The 15405-nt window shown below is 51.5% G+C and overlaps 1 protein-coding gene across 6 annotated transcripts in view; it reads left to right on the plus strand.

The window, feature by feature from the left end:
• PXDN (peroxidasin) overlaps positions 1 to 15405 on the plus strand; it is a 127130-nt gene that overhangs the window by 90787 nt on the left and 20938 nt on the right. For all 6 annotated transcript variants that reach the window (XM_054245264.2, XM_078350048.1, XM_078350049.1 and 3 more), the window contains 4 exons: positions 2488 to 2596; positions 3820 to 3977; positions 9674 to 11177; positions 14861 to 14995. In XM_054245264.2, coding sequence (XP_054101239.1) covers positions 2488 to 2596; positions 3820 to 3977; positions 9674 to 11177; positions 14861 to 14995 — 1906 coding nt within the window. The remainder of the gene's footprint in view (positions 1 to 2487; positions 2597 to 3819; positions 3978 to 9673; positions 11178 to 14860; positions 14996 to 15405) is intronic.

Consider the following 15405-nt stretch of genomic DNA (forward strand, 5'->3'; position numbering starts at 1 on the left):
AGAGGAGGATAGGACTGGCCTGACCCTAGTCTCCAGGTGGAAGGGGCAGAGAGACAGAGAGAGGGAGGGAGACAGAGAGGGAGAGAGGGACAGAGAGGGAGACCACCTACAGCTGAAATGGAGCTCTCGGGAGGATGAGACAAGGAGAAAGCAAATCCTACTGAGGAGGGACAGGTTCCTGCAGGAAGGAGGCAGGCTCCAGTTACGAGGGGGCAGGTTTCCCTGAGGAGGGAGCAGGTCATTGTCAGGAGGGAGGAGGTCCCAATCTGTCAAGTGGGAACAGGTCCAGACAGGAGAGGACAGGTTCCAGGAGGGAGAGGACAGGTCTCTGTCAGGAAGGGGAAGTCTCTGTCAGGAGGAGAGGTCTCTGTCAGGAGGGGGAGGTCTCTGTCAGGAAGGGGAGGTCTCTGTCAGGAGGGGAGGTCTCTGTCAGGAGGGGGAGGTCTCTGTCAGGAGAGGGCAGGTCTCAGTCAGGAGGGGGAGGTCTCTGTCAGGAGAGGGCAGGTCTCAGTCAGGAGGGGGACATCTCTGTCAGGTGGGGAGGTCTCTGTCAGGAGAGGGAGGTCTCTGTCAGGAGGGGAGGTCTCTGTCAGGAGGGGGAGGTCCCAGCAGCCAAGGGAAGGATGCTTTTTTGTAACGGTGTGTTGAGCTGTGTCTGTGTCTGTCAAAAGATTGCATATATTGAAGAAAAATGAAATCAACTTCAGGTTTATTGGGGTTCACGTCATTGATGAGATGATTAGAGCTGTTTTCATCACTAAAAATAAAAGTTGGTTGGAATTAGTTGGTATTTGGTAAATATCAACTGGGGACTCAACGTTAGTATTAAGCCGAAAAGAATGACAAGAGGAAGCAGAAAGAGAGCAGTAACGTTAGGGGTACATAAGCCCTGCGGTTGTGTGTATGTGTATTTCTGTGTTTGGTTTGATGTTTCAGTGTATGTTGTATGTTTATGTGGTATTTGGGGTGTGTGTATGTCTGTGTTGTGTCTTTTTATGGATGTGTTTATATACAGTGTGATGAGCATGTGTGGTGTGTATTTGTGTGTGTAGTGTGATGCATGTGTGATATTTGCGTGTCTGTATATGAAATGTTCTGTGTGTGTGGTGCATATTTCTGTGTGGTGTGTGCGTCATGTCCTATGTGTGGTGTGTGTCTGTGTTTAATGTGCTATCTAGGTGGGATGTGTGTGTGTATAATGTGATGCGTGTGTGGTATGTTATCTGTGTGGCATGCATGTAATGTGTTATGCGTGGCATGGTGTGTCTGTATATAATGTTCTGCATAGGTGGTGTATGTGTCTGTGTATATGTGATGTGTGTGTGGTGTGTGTATAATGCGATTTGTGTGTGTATATGCTGTGTGTGGTATGTATTTGTGGTGTGTATGTAATGTGTCATGTGTGGCGTGGTGGGACTATTAATCTGTGTAGGTGGTGTGTGTGTATAATGTGAGTGTGTGGTGTGTGTGTGGTATATATCTGTGTGTAATGTGTCACGTGTGGCGTGGTGTGTGTCTATTAATCTGTGTAGGAGGTGTGTCTGTGTATATAATATGAGTGTCTGTGTGGTGTGTGTAGTATATATCTGTGTGGCATGTGTGTAATGTGTTATGTGTCTGTATATAATGTTCTGCATAGGTGGTGTCTGTGTGTCTGTGTGTATAATGTGCTGTCTGTGTGTGATACATGTGTGGTATGTATTTGTGGTGTATATGTGATGTGTCATGTGTGGCGTGGTGTGTGTCTATTAATCTGTGTAGGAGGTGTGTCTGTGTATAATATGAGTGTCTGTGTGGTGTGTGTGTAGTATATATCTGTGTGGCATGTGTCTGTTATGTGTGTGTATATAATGTTCTGCATAGGTGATGTATGTGTGTCTGTGTGTATAATGTGCTGTTTGTGTGTGATACATGTGTGGTATGTATTTGTGGTGTGTATGTGATGTGTCATGTGTGGCGTGGTGTGTGTCTGTTAATCTGTGTAGGAGGTGTGTCTGTGTGTATAATGTGCTGTCTGTGTGGTGTGTGCCAGGTTGAGGAGGGAGTTGCCCAGGTGAGTTATTATTTTACCAAATAATACAAACTAATTCTCACAAGTCCACGGGTGACAAGATGGGATCCTGGAGGCAGCAGGTCCTTGAAGAGGGGAGCGGGTCGGGAACTGGAATCCAGGGAAGTCTTTGATGAGAGTCCACAGCTCCCACGTGCTGTCAGGCCTGGTGTAAGATCTTCCGTGCTTCACGTGGTAACTATTTCCCGTCTTCTTATTAGGGACAACATGATCTCAAAAGCTAAAGTCTGTAATTTTCATGCTGTCTGAAACAGCTTCCAGTAGAATTTGTGATAAAACAATTTGAGTTTGGGTTTGAAAATAGAAATAACATTTGGAGGAAATATGCCTGTGGCTCAAGGATGTGGTGTCTAGACGTCATTTCTGAGTGACTGTGTTGTCTTTTCCTGGTAATACGCGGTTTTGTGTCTTCCTAGTTCCTGACGTCAGTCGAAATGGAGACCCGTTTGTAGCGACCTCCATCGTGGAAGCCATCGCAACTGTTGACAGAGCTATAAACTCAACGCGAACACATCTGTTTGACAGGTATGGTGGGGCTGTAAACCCGCTGACCCTCAAACCACTGGGCTTCAGGGTGGAGGTGGGAGCGACTAAATGATGCATGCAGTTCTAGCATATGAATTTTCACTTGGTTATATGATGACAAAAATGTTTCATTAAAAATCATGAACAGCACGGGCATCTGAGATTTCTGGGGGTTGAGATAACGGAAGGACGAGTGCTTTTCAAATAGAACCTGGCTCTGATCCACAACCAAAACATTTTCTAAAAATGTTAACTCATTCCTTTGCCTTATGACTAAATGATTTGGCAAAACCAAAATATTTTAAAGTCATTAGTGTATCTGTTCATGTTGCTGATGCCAAACGGTTCTTCTGCATCCGATTTGAAATGACGCGATATCCGCGATTTTCTCTATTGACTGAATTAAGGATTTGTTTTAGTGTCTCCTGGTTTTTGTCTGTTTTGTTTCTTTGTTGCCTCCCACTTCGGATGAGGAAGGTATTGTGCTTCCTGTGTAGAAACTAGCTGTAGAAAAAAATATATATATATATAAATAAATAAATAAAAGATGGCATCTGTTACTGAGGATTATCTGGAACTTGATGGCCGGAAGGCGAGAGGAGACAAACCAGGTTCTTAGATTTAGAAAAATGTCAAAATAAAACAACTGGGCAATAACAGCTTCAGAAAATCCTGAGGCTGCTGTCATGAACTGGTAGCTGGCGGCTTTGGTCATCCCTGCTAAGACTTGGGTACATGGAGTTGCTAGTAGATTTCAATACATGCCCAGATTAGAATATTGATCCAGATTTTTACATTACTCGTCTCTTTTGTTTCTTCTGAGCTGCAAGCAAAGATCACTAGTGGTTTACAAAAATAGGCAGGGATAGTCTAAATTGCAGACAAAAACTCAAAAACAACTGATGAGACTAGAATCTAATAACAGGTGTGCCATAGTTCTTGAAACAATTTTTCTCTCTCCAGTCCTCATTTTAATTAAAAGTAAATCATAATAAGACTGATTTGTTTTCAAATTAAGCTCTAGTTTTATTATACTTGGCTTGATTATTTTTACAAAGTACAGCAAGAATAATTATTTTCCACATAGTCTCCTTTTAAAAAAAAAAAAGAAAGAAAGTAGCTGTAGAAATATTAACAGCGGTGATTACATTTTTGGATGCTGGTGAATTTTATCTTCGGTCATTGGTTTCGTTCTTCCTGTCTCCTCCCCAAACTCCGCTTAGCCGTCCCCGTTCTCCCAACGACCTGCTGGCCCTGTTCCGGTATCCGAGGGATCCTTACACGGTGGAACAGGCGCGGGCGGGAGAAATCTTTGAACGGACTTTGCAGCTTATCCAGGAGCACGTGCAGCACGGTCTGATGGTTGACCTCAACGGGACAAGTCAGTGCCAACCCTTTCCTTCCTCCTGCATGGCCTGAGTAGTGGGGTTGAACATGCCACAATTAAGGCGCATTCCCAGGGAAGAGTTCCAGCATTTTCTTTCCCACTGTGCTTATGAAATGTGAGATTATTTCCTTAAACTGTGAGTCCTCTTGAGCACCAGGGTCCCGTCGCCTTCACTCTGGTTGAGTAGGAATCTCTGGGGAATGTGAAGTCCCTTAGAATGTCGGTCAGGATGCAGCAGGTCCTCCTGCCCAGGGTGGGTTATGTCAGCCCAGTGCTCTGTAGCAAAGGAACCACAGCGAGGACTTGGCAGTGTGCTTGCTCCCTGAGTGACGTTGCGTCCTGGGAATGTGGTGCCGTGCGTGTCAGGAGGGCTGTTTCTGAAGAGCCTGGGTCTGTGAAACGCGATGAGATCACTCTAGGCTGCTGTGGAGATGCTGTTGGAGGAAGTGTGTCCCCCACTCACTCTGCTCTGGTCTTTGCCATTGCCCAGGAAATCACAGATGCCCAAATGCCTTTACATGTCATTATGGGCCTTACAGGAAGTTGTACTATTGATGAACCCACAGAGGACCCCGACTCTATTATGTAAAAACATCATTTTCAGCAGCAGCTGGTTACAGTTCTGTGCACAGACACACACACGCACACACACACGCACAGGCACACACACACACGAGAATGCAACAGCAGCTATCCCTGTGGGACGAAAGAACTGCTTTATAATTTTTCAGTTTTCCAAATTGTCTTCCATGAGCATATCTTTTACGATTAGGGCAAAAAATGTTCTTTAAGGACTGAATGAAAGAGACGTAGAGTTGAGGCCTGTCGGGTGATTTATCCTGGTCTTCAGAGTAGAACAGCTGGTCTGAGCCGGTCCCATCCGTCCTCTGAGGCTTTGGAGCCCTGTTGGTGCTGAAGCGCTGGCACCCGCCGGTGCAGAGGTGTGGGTTCCCCAGCTCCTGCTTCCCGGTCCTCTCCTGACCTCTCGTGGTTGGGGAGTAGGGTGGGCAGGAGGGGGAGGGGGAGAGGAAATGTTGGAGTTGGCGGCCTCTGGATGTTTCTGCTTTTCTTGATGGATGAAACTCCAGCCTCACCTCCCAGGCACATTCTTGGGGAGAAGCGTCAGAGCCCATTTTGTTATTTCAACAAGTATTTACCAGGCACTTTCTGCTTGTCAGTCGCAGGGTGAGACTAGGATGAGAGTCACTGGGCATGTGGGTCCCAGCCCCTTCGCAGTCCCTGGTGCTGGTCTCCTGGTAGAAAGGCCATGTTCTCTTCTCCAGAGAATGAGGAGAGGAGCTGCTAGGTCATTTCTGCTGCTTCCTCCCTTCCTTCCTGTAGTCTCAGGATTAGATCCTTAGACGTTGCTGTGGCAGCCCAGCCAGTGGTTCTGCTGCCACCACTGAAACAAAGCATCTGGAACCCACCCCTGGAAGCCAGGCTGTTTGATGTTGTTCCCTGTGAGGAATTGTATGTCCACTGTGTGTCATTACATGCTGATTATAGAGAGATTTAGACTCGGGGAAAGGCAGAAAGGAGAAAGTCAAATCACCCCAACGGTGGGAAATCACTTTCTACATTTGCTGTTTACCTAAGCAGGAGGCACTCATTGCTTCACTTGCTGTTCCACATGCCCGTCAGGCACGCCCTCTATGCCAGCCACTGTCCCGGGTCAGAGCCTACAGCCACAAACCGAAGAAGTAAAAACCTCAGCCATCAAAGATCAAACCTTCCTGAGAAACTCAAAGGGAAAACCAGAGAGAGGGCCCTGCACCTAAGAAGCCACAGCTAGTGGCCCAGAGAGAAGCAGCCAGCGGGAAGCGGGTGGGGTCCTGGGTGCTATTCTCCATGGGCAAAGGTGACACTGGAGCAGGGACCCAGCAAGGGTGAGGGGCCTCCCTGGAGCGTCTGAGGGAACTGCACATGCACAGGCTTGGAGGCGGGGCGACGCCTGGGCACAGTGGAACAGCAGGTGGTCAGTGTGGCTGGAAAGGGGGTGCAGGAGGGGCTGATGATGTCAAGGAGGTTTGTGCTCCACCAGAAGGGGCCTGGAGCGAACACAAGGCTATGTCATTGGCCCTGCATGAAATGGGCACTTAGGGTTTCCTACAGAGAAGTAACGTGGTTTGATGGATTTTTAAAGCATTGGGCTGGGTGACCACTCTGCATGGGGCGAGGGTAGATGTGGGCAAACCAGCCCTGGGAAACCCGGCCAGGGTTGGTGCTACCTGCTCTGGTGGCCAGGTCTGGTCTGCCTGTGAACTGGTGGCCATTTCTGAAAAAAGTGAATGTACTGGAGGGAGCCCGGAGACCAGCCCCCGCAGCCCCCGCAGCCCCCTCAGCCGGCCAGGCATTTGGGAGGAAGTGCTTTTCCTCCTGGCGCTCTGCTTTCTGGGCTCTGTGGTGGGGCTTCCTAAGAGTAGCTGTGAAGATAGGGCCAGACATCTCAGCTCACTGTTTCAGTTTCTGGGAAAAGTCAGCCAGAACGGAAGCAGGGTGTGTGTTCTGACGTACTCTCCCCAACCTGGAAAGCGCCTCACTTCCAGTCCTGTGCATTCGATGTGTATGCTGTGGACGCTGCTCCCCCACAGAAAAGGGGTTGCCTCTTGTCTCCTCTAGAGGTGTCCGTAGTGACACCCATGATCTTGACAAGCAGAAACTGGCCGGAGGAACTTTGGAAAAAGAGACAGTGACAGCTCAGAACTCTGTGAGTGTGCACACGTGGAAGTGCGAGTGTGGATCTGTAAGCATGTTTGCATGTGAATGTGTGCATGTGTGAGTACTGAACGTTTAAGCATGCATGTGTGTGCACGTGTGCGTGTGAGTGAGCACACGTGTGCATGTGTCTGCATTTGTGTGCAGGCGTGGGAGTGTGCATGCATGATTGGGAGAGAGAGAGAGAGAGTGTGTGTGTGTGTGTGTGTAGCTTCTCAGCAGGAAAGGCATGTGTCTGTAAAGGAGGAGTTCTGAGGAAGGTGAGGGTCTAGGATGGATGACTGTGGGGGAAGCACTGTGACGAACAGAGGTCTGAGTGTGTCTGACCCCGGACATCGAGTAGTTCTTGCTCAGAGCAGGTGTCTCGAACGCGAAGACTGGGAGCTGCACTGTACTTAGGAAGAGCTCTTTCATCTGTGGAGCAGTGGCCCAGTCTACCAAGTTTGGAATTTCTTCTGTAGCTAGTGGGCAAAGATGGAAGGTTTCTGAGCAAGAAGGTGACCTAGCTGGAGCCTGTGTGAGGCTCCTGGGAGGACGCGCTTGCTGTGGGGAGGAGGCCCTTCTGGAATTGAAGGCCAGTGCCATGGAAATCAGTCCCAGGACTCTGCCAGAATGGAGAGGAGGGTACAGGGGCCAGGAACATTTTGAGAGGAAGCATCAAAGGAAGTGACAGTATTTTGGACATTGGAGGAAGAGTGCATGAAGCCTCAGTGGACCGAGATGTGCAGTGACAGGTGTCAGGAAATCCCCTGCTCCATGGTGTGTGGGGGCTGATGGTGTGTAGTTGTGTGGAGGTGTGGTGTGGGGCTGATGGTGTGTAGTTGTGTGGAGGTGTGTGGGGGCTGATGGTATGTAGTTGTGTGGAGGTGTGTGTAGGCTGACGGTGTGTAGTCGTGTAGAGGTATGGTGTGGGGGCTGATGGTGTGTAGTCGTGTGGAGGTGTGGTGTGGGGGCTGATGGTGTGTAGTCCTGTGGAGGTGTGGTGTGTGTAGGCTGACAGTGTGTAGTCATGTGGAGGTGTGGTGTGGGGGCTGATGGTGTGTAGTCGTGTGGAGGTGTGGTGTGGGGCTGATGGTGTGTAGTCATGTGGAGGTGTGGCGTGGGGGCTGATGGTGTGTAGTCATGTGAAGGTGTGGTGTGGGGGCTGACGGTGTGTAGTTATGTGGAGGTGTGTGGGGGCTGATGGTGCACAGTGGTGTGGAGGTGTGGTGTGGGGGCTGATGGTGTGTAGTCGTGTGGAGGTGTGGTATGGGGGCTGACGGTGTGTAGTCGTGTGGAGGTGTGGTGTGGGGCTGACGGTGTGTAGTCCTGTGGAGGTGTGGTGTGGGGGCTGACGGTGTGTAGTCCTGTGGAGGTGTGGTGTGGGGGCTGATGGTGTGTAGTTATGTGGAGGTGTGGTGTGGGGACTGATGGTGCACAGTGGTGTGGAGGTGTGGTGTGGGGGCTGATGGTGTGTAGTCGTGTGGAGGTGTGGTATGGGGGCTGACGGTGTGTAGTCGTGTGGAGGTGTGGTGTGGGGCTGACGGTGTGTAGTCCTGTGGAGGTGTGGTGTGGGGGCTGACGGTGTGTAGTCCTGTGGAGGTGTGGTGTGGGGGCTGACGGTGTGTAGTCCTGTGGAGGTGTGGTGTGGGGCTGACGGTGTGTAGTCCTGTGGAGGTGTGGTGTGGGGGCTGATGGTGTGTAGTTATGTGGAGGTGTGGTGTGGGGGCTGATGGTGCGCAGTGGTGTGGAGGTGTGGTGTGGGAGCTGATGATGTGTAGTCGTGTGGAGGTGTGTGGGGGCTGATGGTATGCAGTGGTGTGGAGGTGTGGTGTGGGGGCTGATGGTGTGTAGTCGTGTGGAGGTGTGGTGTGGGGGCTGATGGTGCACAGTGGTGTGGAGGTGTGGTGTGGGGGCTGATGGTGCACAGTGGTGTGGAGGTGTGGTGTGGGGGCTGATGATGTGTAGTCGTGTGGAGGTGTGGTGTGTGTAGGCTGACAGTGTGTAGTCATGTGGAGGTGTGGTGTGGGGGCTGATGGTGCGCAGTGGTGTGGAGGTGTGGTGTGGGGGCTGATGATGTGTAGTGGTGTGGAGGTGTGGTGTGGGGGCTGATGGTGTGTAGTTGTGTGGAGGTGTGGTGTGGGGGCTGATGGTGCACAGTGGTGTGGAGGTGTGGTGTGGGGCTGATGGTGTGTAGTTGTGTGGAGGTGTGGTGTGGGGGCTGATGGTGCGCAGTGGTGTGGAGGTGTGGTGTGGGGCTGATGGTGTGTAGTTGTGTGGAGGTGTGGTGTGGGGGCTGATGGTGTGTAGTTGTGTGGAGGTGTGGTGTGGGGGCTGATGGTGCACAGTGGTGTGGAGGTGTGTGGGGCTGATGGTGTGTAGTTGTGTGGAGGTGTGGTGTGGGGGCTGATGGTGCGCAGTGGTGTGGAGGTGTGGTGTGGGGGCTGATGGTGTGTAGTTGTGTGGAGGTGTGGTGTGGGGGCTGATGGTGCGCTGTGGTCTGGAGGTGTGGTGTGGGGGCTGATGGTGTGTAGTCGTGTGGAGGTGTGTGGGGGCTGATGGTATGTAGTTGTGTGGAGGTGTGTGGGGGCTGATGGTGCGCTGTGGTCTGGAGGTGTGTGACTATCAGTTACACAGGACATTTAAAGTGAATTTGGAGCAGCGTCAGCCTGTGTTGGTGAATGTGGGTTGGCTCCAGCGGTCATACGGGAAGGCATGGCTGCTGGTTGAAAACATGAGACTGCTAAGTGGGGGTGGAGTTGGGCCAGGAAGAGGGGCTGTGGAGACAATACCTGTGTTTGGGCTGGAGGCGGGGAGGGGCAGTTTTAACAGGAGGAGAGCAGGTGTCCTGCAGGCAGGGCTCCGTGCATGGTGCACCATGGGTTTTATGAGCTGGGGACAGATAGCCCATGTCAGAGGCAGGGGTACCAGGGGGTACGGGGCTGTCACACATCCTCCAGGGCACTGAGTGCTGCCCTGTTTTCCTCCGCCCCCAGGTTACCACTACAATGACCTGGTGTCCCCGCAGTACCTGAACCTCATCGCGAACCTGTCGGGCTGCACAGCGCACCGGCGCGTCAACAACTGCTCGGACATGTGCTTCCACCAGAAGTACCGCACGCATGACGGCACCTGCAACAACCTGCAGCACCCCATGTGGGGCGCCTCGCTGACCGCCTTCGAGCGCCTGCTCAAGTCCGTGTACGAGAACGGCTTCAACACCCCGCGGGGCATCAACCCCCACCGCCTGTACCACGGACACGCGCTGCCCATGCCGCGCCTGGTGTCCACCACGCTGATCGGCACGGAGACCGTCACACCTGACGAGCAGTTCACGCACATGCTGATGCAGTGGGGCCAGTTCCTGGACCATGACCTCGACTCCACGGTGGTGGCCCTGAGCCAGGCGCGCTTCTCAGACGGGCAGCACTGCAGCTCCGCGTGCAGCAACGACCCACCCTGCTTCTCGGTCATGATCCCCCCCAACGACCCCCGGGCCAGGAGCGGGGCACGCTGCATGTTCTTTGTGCGCTCCAGCCCGGTGTGCGGCAGCGGAATGACCTCGCTGCTCATGAACTCCGTGTACCCCCGGGAGCAGATCAACCAGCTCACCTCCTACATCGACGCCTCCAACGTGTACGGCAGCACGGAGCACGAGGCCCGCAGCATCCGCGACCTGGCCAGCCACCGCGGCCTGCTGCGGCAGGGCATCGTGCAGCGGTCCGGGAAGCCGCTGCTGCCCTTCGCCGCGGGGCCGCCCACCGAGTGCATGCGGGACGAGAACGAGAGCCCCATCCCCTGCTTCCTGGCCGGGGACCACCGTGCCAATGAGCAGCTGGGCCTGACCAGCATGCACACGCTGTGGTTCCGTGAGCACAACCGCATCGCCGCAGAACTGCTGCAGCTGAACCCGCACTGGGACGGCGACACCATCTACTATGAGACCAGGAAGATCGTGGGCGCTGAGATCCAGCATATCACCTACCAGCACTGGCTCCCGAAGATCCTAGGGGAAGTGGGCATGAGGGCGCTGGGGGAGTACCAGGGATACGACCCGGGTGTCAATGCTGGCATCTTCAATGCCTTCGCCACTGCGGCCTTCAGGTTTGGCCACACGCTGATCAACCCGCTGCTTTACCGGCTAGACGAGAACTTCCAGCCGATTGCCCAAGGCCACATTCCCCTGCACAAAGCCTTCTTCTCCCCCTTCCGGATTGTGAATGAGGGCGGCATCGACCCTCTGCTCCGGGGGCTGTTCGGGGTGGCGGGGAAAATGCGGGTGCCCTCGCAGCTGCTGAACACGGAGCTCACGGAGCGGCTGTTCTCCATGGCCCACACGGTGGCCCTGGACCTGGCGGCCATCAACATCCAGCGTGGCCGGGACCACGGGATCCCGCCCTACCACGACTACAGGGTCTACTGCAACCTGTCTGCGGCACACACGTTTGAGGACCTGAAAAATGAGATAAAAAACCCTGAGATCCGGGAGAAACTGCAGAGGTGAGCTGAGGAGGCCGCGTGGGGGTGGCACCAGGAGGACCCAAACTGTGGATGTGTGTGTTGTCTCTGTGTGTGAGTCCTGTTCGTGTCTGGCAGAGGTTAGGTGGAGCAAGTCCGTGAAAGTCAGGATGAGAAGGCCTGCAGTCCCCGGTGGCTCGTGGCTGTGGGAAGCGGGCAGAGCCAGGGGTCAGTGGATGGTGGAAGGCCCTTCCGCCAGCCTATTTTCTATAAGACAAGCTTTGCTGAGCTGTGGCACATTTTCACCTTGGAGACGAGCTATACTTTTATGGCAGAGGGGCTGACTGCAGAGAGAAATAAACTGCACCAGAAAATTCCAGAACTGACACTGGCTGTTAGGGGCCTCAGGCTCCTGTTCTTGTACTGGGGCGGAGAGAGGCAGAGCTTGGTGTCTGCAGAACTGGGCCCTTGGGGCCACCACCTCTAAGGCTTGTCTTGTAGTGTCTCCCATACCATGTCGTCCAGACCTGGGCCTGTGGGGTCACCTGCCCATGACTGCCACAGCCTTGATCACCTGTGGGCGCAGCTCTTGTCCTGCCACGAAAGCAAAATGGGAGGCCATCACCCCTGAGACAAGGAAAGCTGGCCAGGTGGATTAGGGCACCTTGGGCCACACGGAGTGGCAAAAATGGCAAAGTTCCATAGGCAAAGCAGCAGCCATGGCACTACCCAGGCCTAGGTCTGGGGTAGGATCAGGGCTGCCTGGTCCATAGCCAGGCCCTTGCCCAGGACTCTGTGCCATGGTGGGGCTCTGACTCACATTCTGGACTCCCCTAAGTGTGGACATCCCATGACTCCCCTGTTTTTTAGATGTTCACGTGTCTTTTATTTGCTACCTTTTCTTTATGTTATTTCTACCAGTTTATTTGCTTTTTGTATTTTAAGGAAATATAAGTTATTACAGCCGGGCGCAGTGGCTCACGCCTGTAATCCCAACACTTTGGGAGGCCAAGGTGAGTGGATCATGAGGTTAGGAATTCAAGACCAGCCTGGCCAAGATGGTGAAACCCCATCTCTACTAAAAATTACAAAAATTAGCCAGGCACGGTGGCAGGCGCCTGTAATCCCAGCTACTTAGGAGGCTGAGGCAGGAGAATCGCTTGAACCCGGGCGGCAGAGGTTGCAGTGAGCCGAGATCACACCACTGTACTTCGGTCTGGGCAACAGAGTGACTCTGTCTCAAAAAAAAAAAAAAAAAATAGCTCTTCAGTGTTTCCCTTTGTGATTCTGTTATGATTCTTCACAGTCCTTGGTTTATGAATCAGATCCACAAATCACTGTGTATTAGGACATGTTGATTCCCATTCAAAAACATTGTTTTAAAAAGAAGAAAAATCTTTCTTTTTTTTTTGAGATGGAGTTTCGCTGTTGTTACCCAGGCTGGAATGCAATGGCGCGATCTCAGCTCACTGCAACCTCCGCCTCCTGGGTTCAGGCAATTCTCCTGCCTCAGCCTCCCGAGTAGCTGGGATTACAGGCACGCGCCACCATGCCCAGCTAATTTTTTGTATTTTTAGTAGAGACGGGGTTTCACCATATTGACCAGGATGGTCTCGATCTCTTGACCTCGTGATCCACCCGCCTCGGCCTCCCAAAGTGCTGGGATTATAGGCGTGAGCCACCGCACCCGGCCCAAAACTTTCTTAAGACCGTCTTCTTGTATTTTCTGGACTCTCCAGTTTGCTCCTAAGGTACTTAATGCTGAAGTTAGGACACGCCCTGTGTGTCTGGATCTGGCCTTCTAAACAAAAGTGATTTTTAACTTATGATTTATTACAAGGAATGAGTAAATGAACATGATGCCCCGTTAAGTTTACTGTGTTCTGACGTTCATCTAAATAATGCTCTTAGGTTACTGGCATTGGAAATGTGTGCACACTCCATTAACCCAGTGTAATTTTTGTCGTGGTTTGCTGAATTAGGATTGATGTGAACTGTCTGTGTTTTTTATGTGCTGAAACACCCTCCTTCGTTCTTGTCCAGACAGACACAGATGACTCTCCCAGCTGATTCTCTCTTTTGGCAAACTTATTTCAGAACAGTTCAAAAGCGCTAGATGAGCCCAGCACCGGGTGGACCGCAGACTTGTGACATGCTGGGCCCCTGGTAAACACGTTAAGGACGTTCCCCACACACTGAGCCACTCCTTTCTTTAGTTGTGTTTTTCTGTCTCAGCCCATTGCTAACTAAAGGGAAGTGAAACAGATTTGAGAAAAGTTACATGACGTCAGAGACCATGGGGCCGGGAGGACTTCACAGGGCAGAGGGTTGCCTGCAGCAGACCCTAGAGATTGCGTAGTTCTCGTCTGCTTTGTGGGCACTTAGGTAAACGTGTCTCACGGCCTCACGGCAAGCAGAGGGCATGGGGTTGGCCTAGGCTCACCTCTCCTGCCCATCCCCAGCTGTGGGATATCCTGGGACTGCAAGTCCTCTTCTTTGGAGGAAGCTCCTTGGATTTGGGTGGAGGCTTCAGACTGGTGAGTCTGAGGAATATATGTGCCTGTTCCAGCCCCTGTGATGGTGGGTCCCTCCCAGAGGTGGGGACGGAAAGAGAGCAGGGTGCCCGGAGCAGGAGCTGCCAGGAGCAAGAGCCGCCCAGAGCAGGAGGGAGTCCTCTGGGAAAAGGTGTGGATGCCTCTGGTGACCCCAGTGTGCTGTTCTCAGCCACAGACCAGATGCCGCCAGGGTCCTCCCGACCAAGTTTTACTCCCAGGGGACGTATGAGAGCTAGAAATTCAGCCTGAATGTCATAGAACTTAGAAGAAAAAGGGACAATTTGTCTGTCTTTGAAAGACTAAATGCTAGTTGACATGAAACGGTTTATTCTACTGCAAGACCAATGGCCGCTGAGGACGCAGCCCTGCCTGTTCTTAGCAGCAAACTCCATCCCGGGGCAGTTCCTGCTCCCTGATCTGAGCTTTGCAGACAAGGGCAGTCTGAATTACGGAATACAGGTATGTTAAAAATCCAGTTGAGCTTTGAATAGCAGTTGAAACAGGCATCGTCTGCTGCCTAGTCAAGTTCTAAGATGGGATTAGAATGAGTTGTCGAAAGTAGAAGTGGCGACATGTTGCTTATAAGCCTATTTCTAAGGAATTGGAAGAAGTTGCTGAAAATCTTTGTTCTGAAACATGTAAACCTAATTTTTTTGCCTGATCTTTGCTTAGCAAATATTTTCTTTATGGCAAATATATTTTCAATATGGAGTAGAATCAAATTTTATTCTTTAAAAATGCATGTATATACTTTTAGAAAAAAGCATATTAAAAATAAACTACATGCATTTAGGTATATATAGCTGATTCTTCACAGGTTTATTTCAAAAAGATTAGAAGGGTATACACTATGATGTTAAGTGTGGTTAACCCTGAATAGTAGGAAAAGGTGTGGCTTCAATTTTCTTATGTTTTCTTGGCTTTTCTAAATTTGTTCTAATGAGAGAGAGAGAGAGGTATGTGTGTGTGTGTGTGTCACATATATAACAGAAAGTAGGGAAAAACCTTTAAAGCATAGTGGAGAGATGCTTCACAGAAGAAGGATTTTTTTTGCTAAGTCAATTCTAAATAATCCAAGATAGTGACAGAAAGAAGGGACTGCTTTCGTGTTTGCGGTGTTTTTACCAGCGCAGCTCTGTTAGGTGAGTTTCAGTTTTCTCCTCGTTTTAGGTTGTACGGCTCAACACTCAACATCGACTTGTTCCCGGCACTCATGGTGGAGGACCTGGTGCCCGGCAGCCGGCTGGGCCCCACCCTGATGTGTCTGCTCAGCACACAGTTCAAGCGTCTGCGAGATGGGGACAGGTGAGCACATGCACCAGAAAGGGGAGGTCCCTCCCCAGCCTCCTTCTCAGGGACTCCAGAGCATAGGAGCTGCCCTGGTTGAGGATGAGGAAGCCACTGAGGCCCCAGTGTCTTTTGTGTGTCCTTGGGCTTAGGTGTCAGCCTCAGAACTCAGCCACACCAAGTTCAAAGAGGCTTCCCGCACCTTCATTTCTAGGAATATGTGTGTTCCTGTAAACCTAGTGAACAGTTTATACAGGGGACCACTGTGGGACTTCAGAGGAGTTTGGGCTTCGGGAAAGATCTCTGCTTTCTCTCTAGTCTGTGTTACTGTTTTATTTGAATGTAGTGGAAAGGCAGACCCTGCCTATTACTGTTCGGCAGACAGCCACCTGCCATGCTGGTTTTTTATTAAGTTGCCAGTTGTCTTT

This window comes from Callithrix jacchus, chromosome 14 (genome assembly GCF_049354715.1).
Source record: "Callithrix jacchus isolate 240 chromosome 14, calJac240_pri, whole genome shotgun sequence".
NCBI classification, from domain to species: Eukaryota; Metazoa; Chordata; class Mammalia; order Primates; family Cebidae; genus Callithrix; species Callithrix jacchus.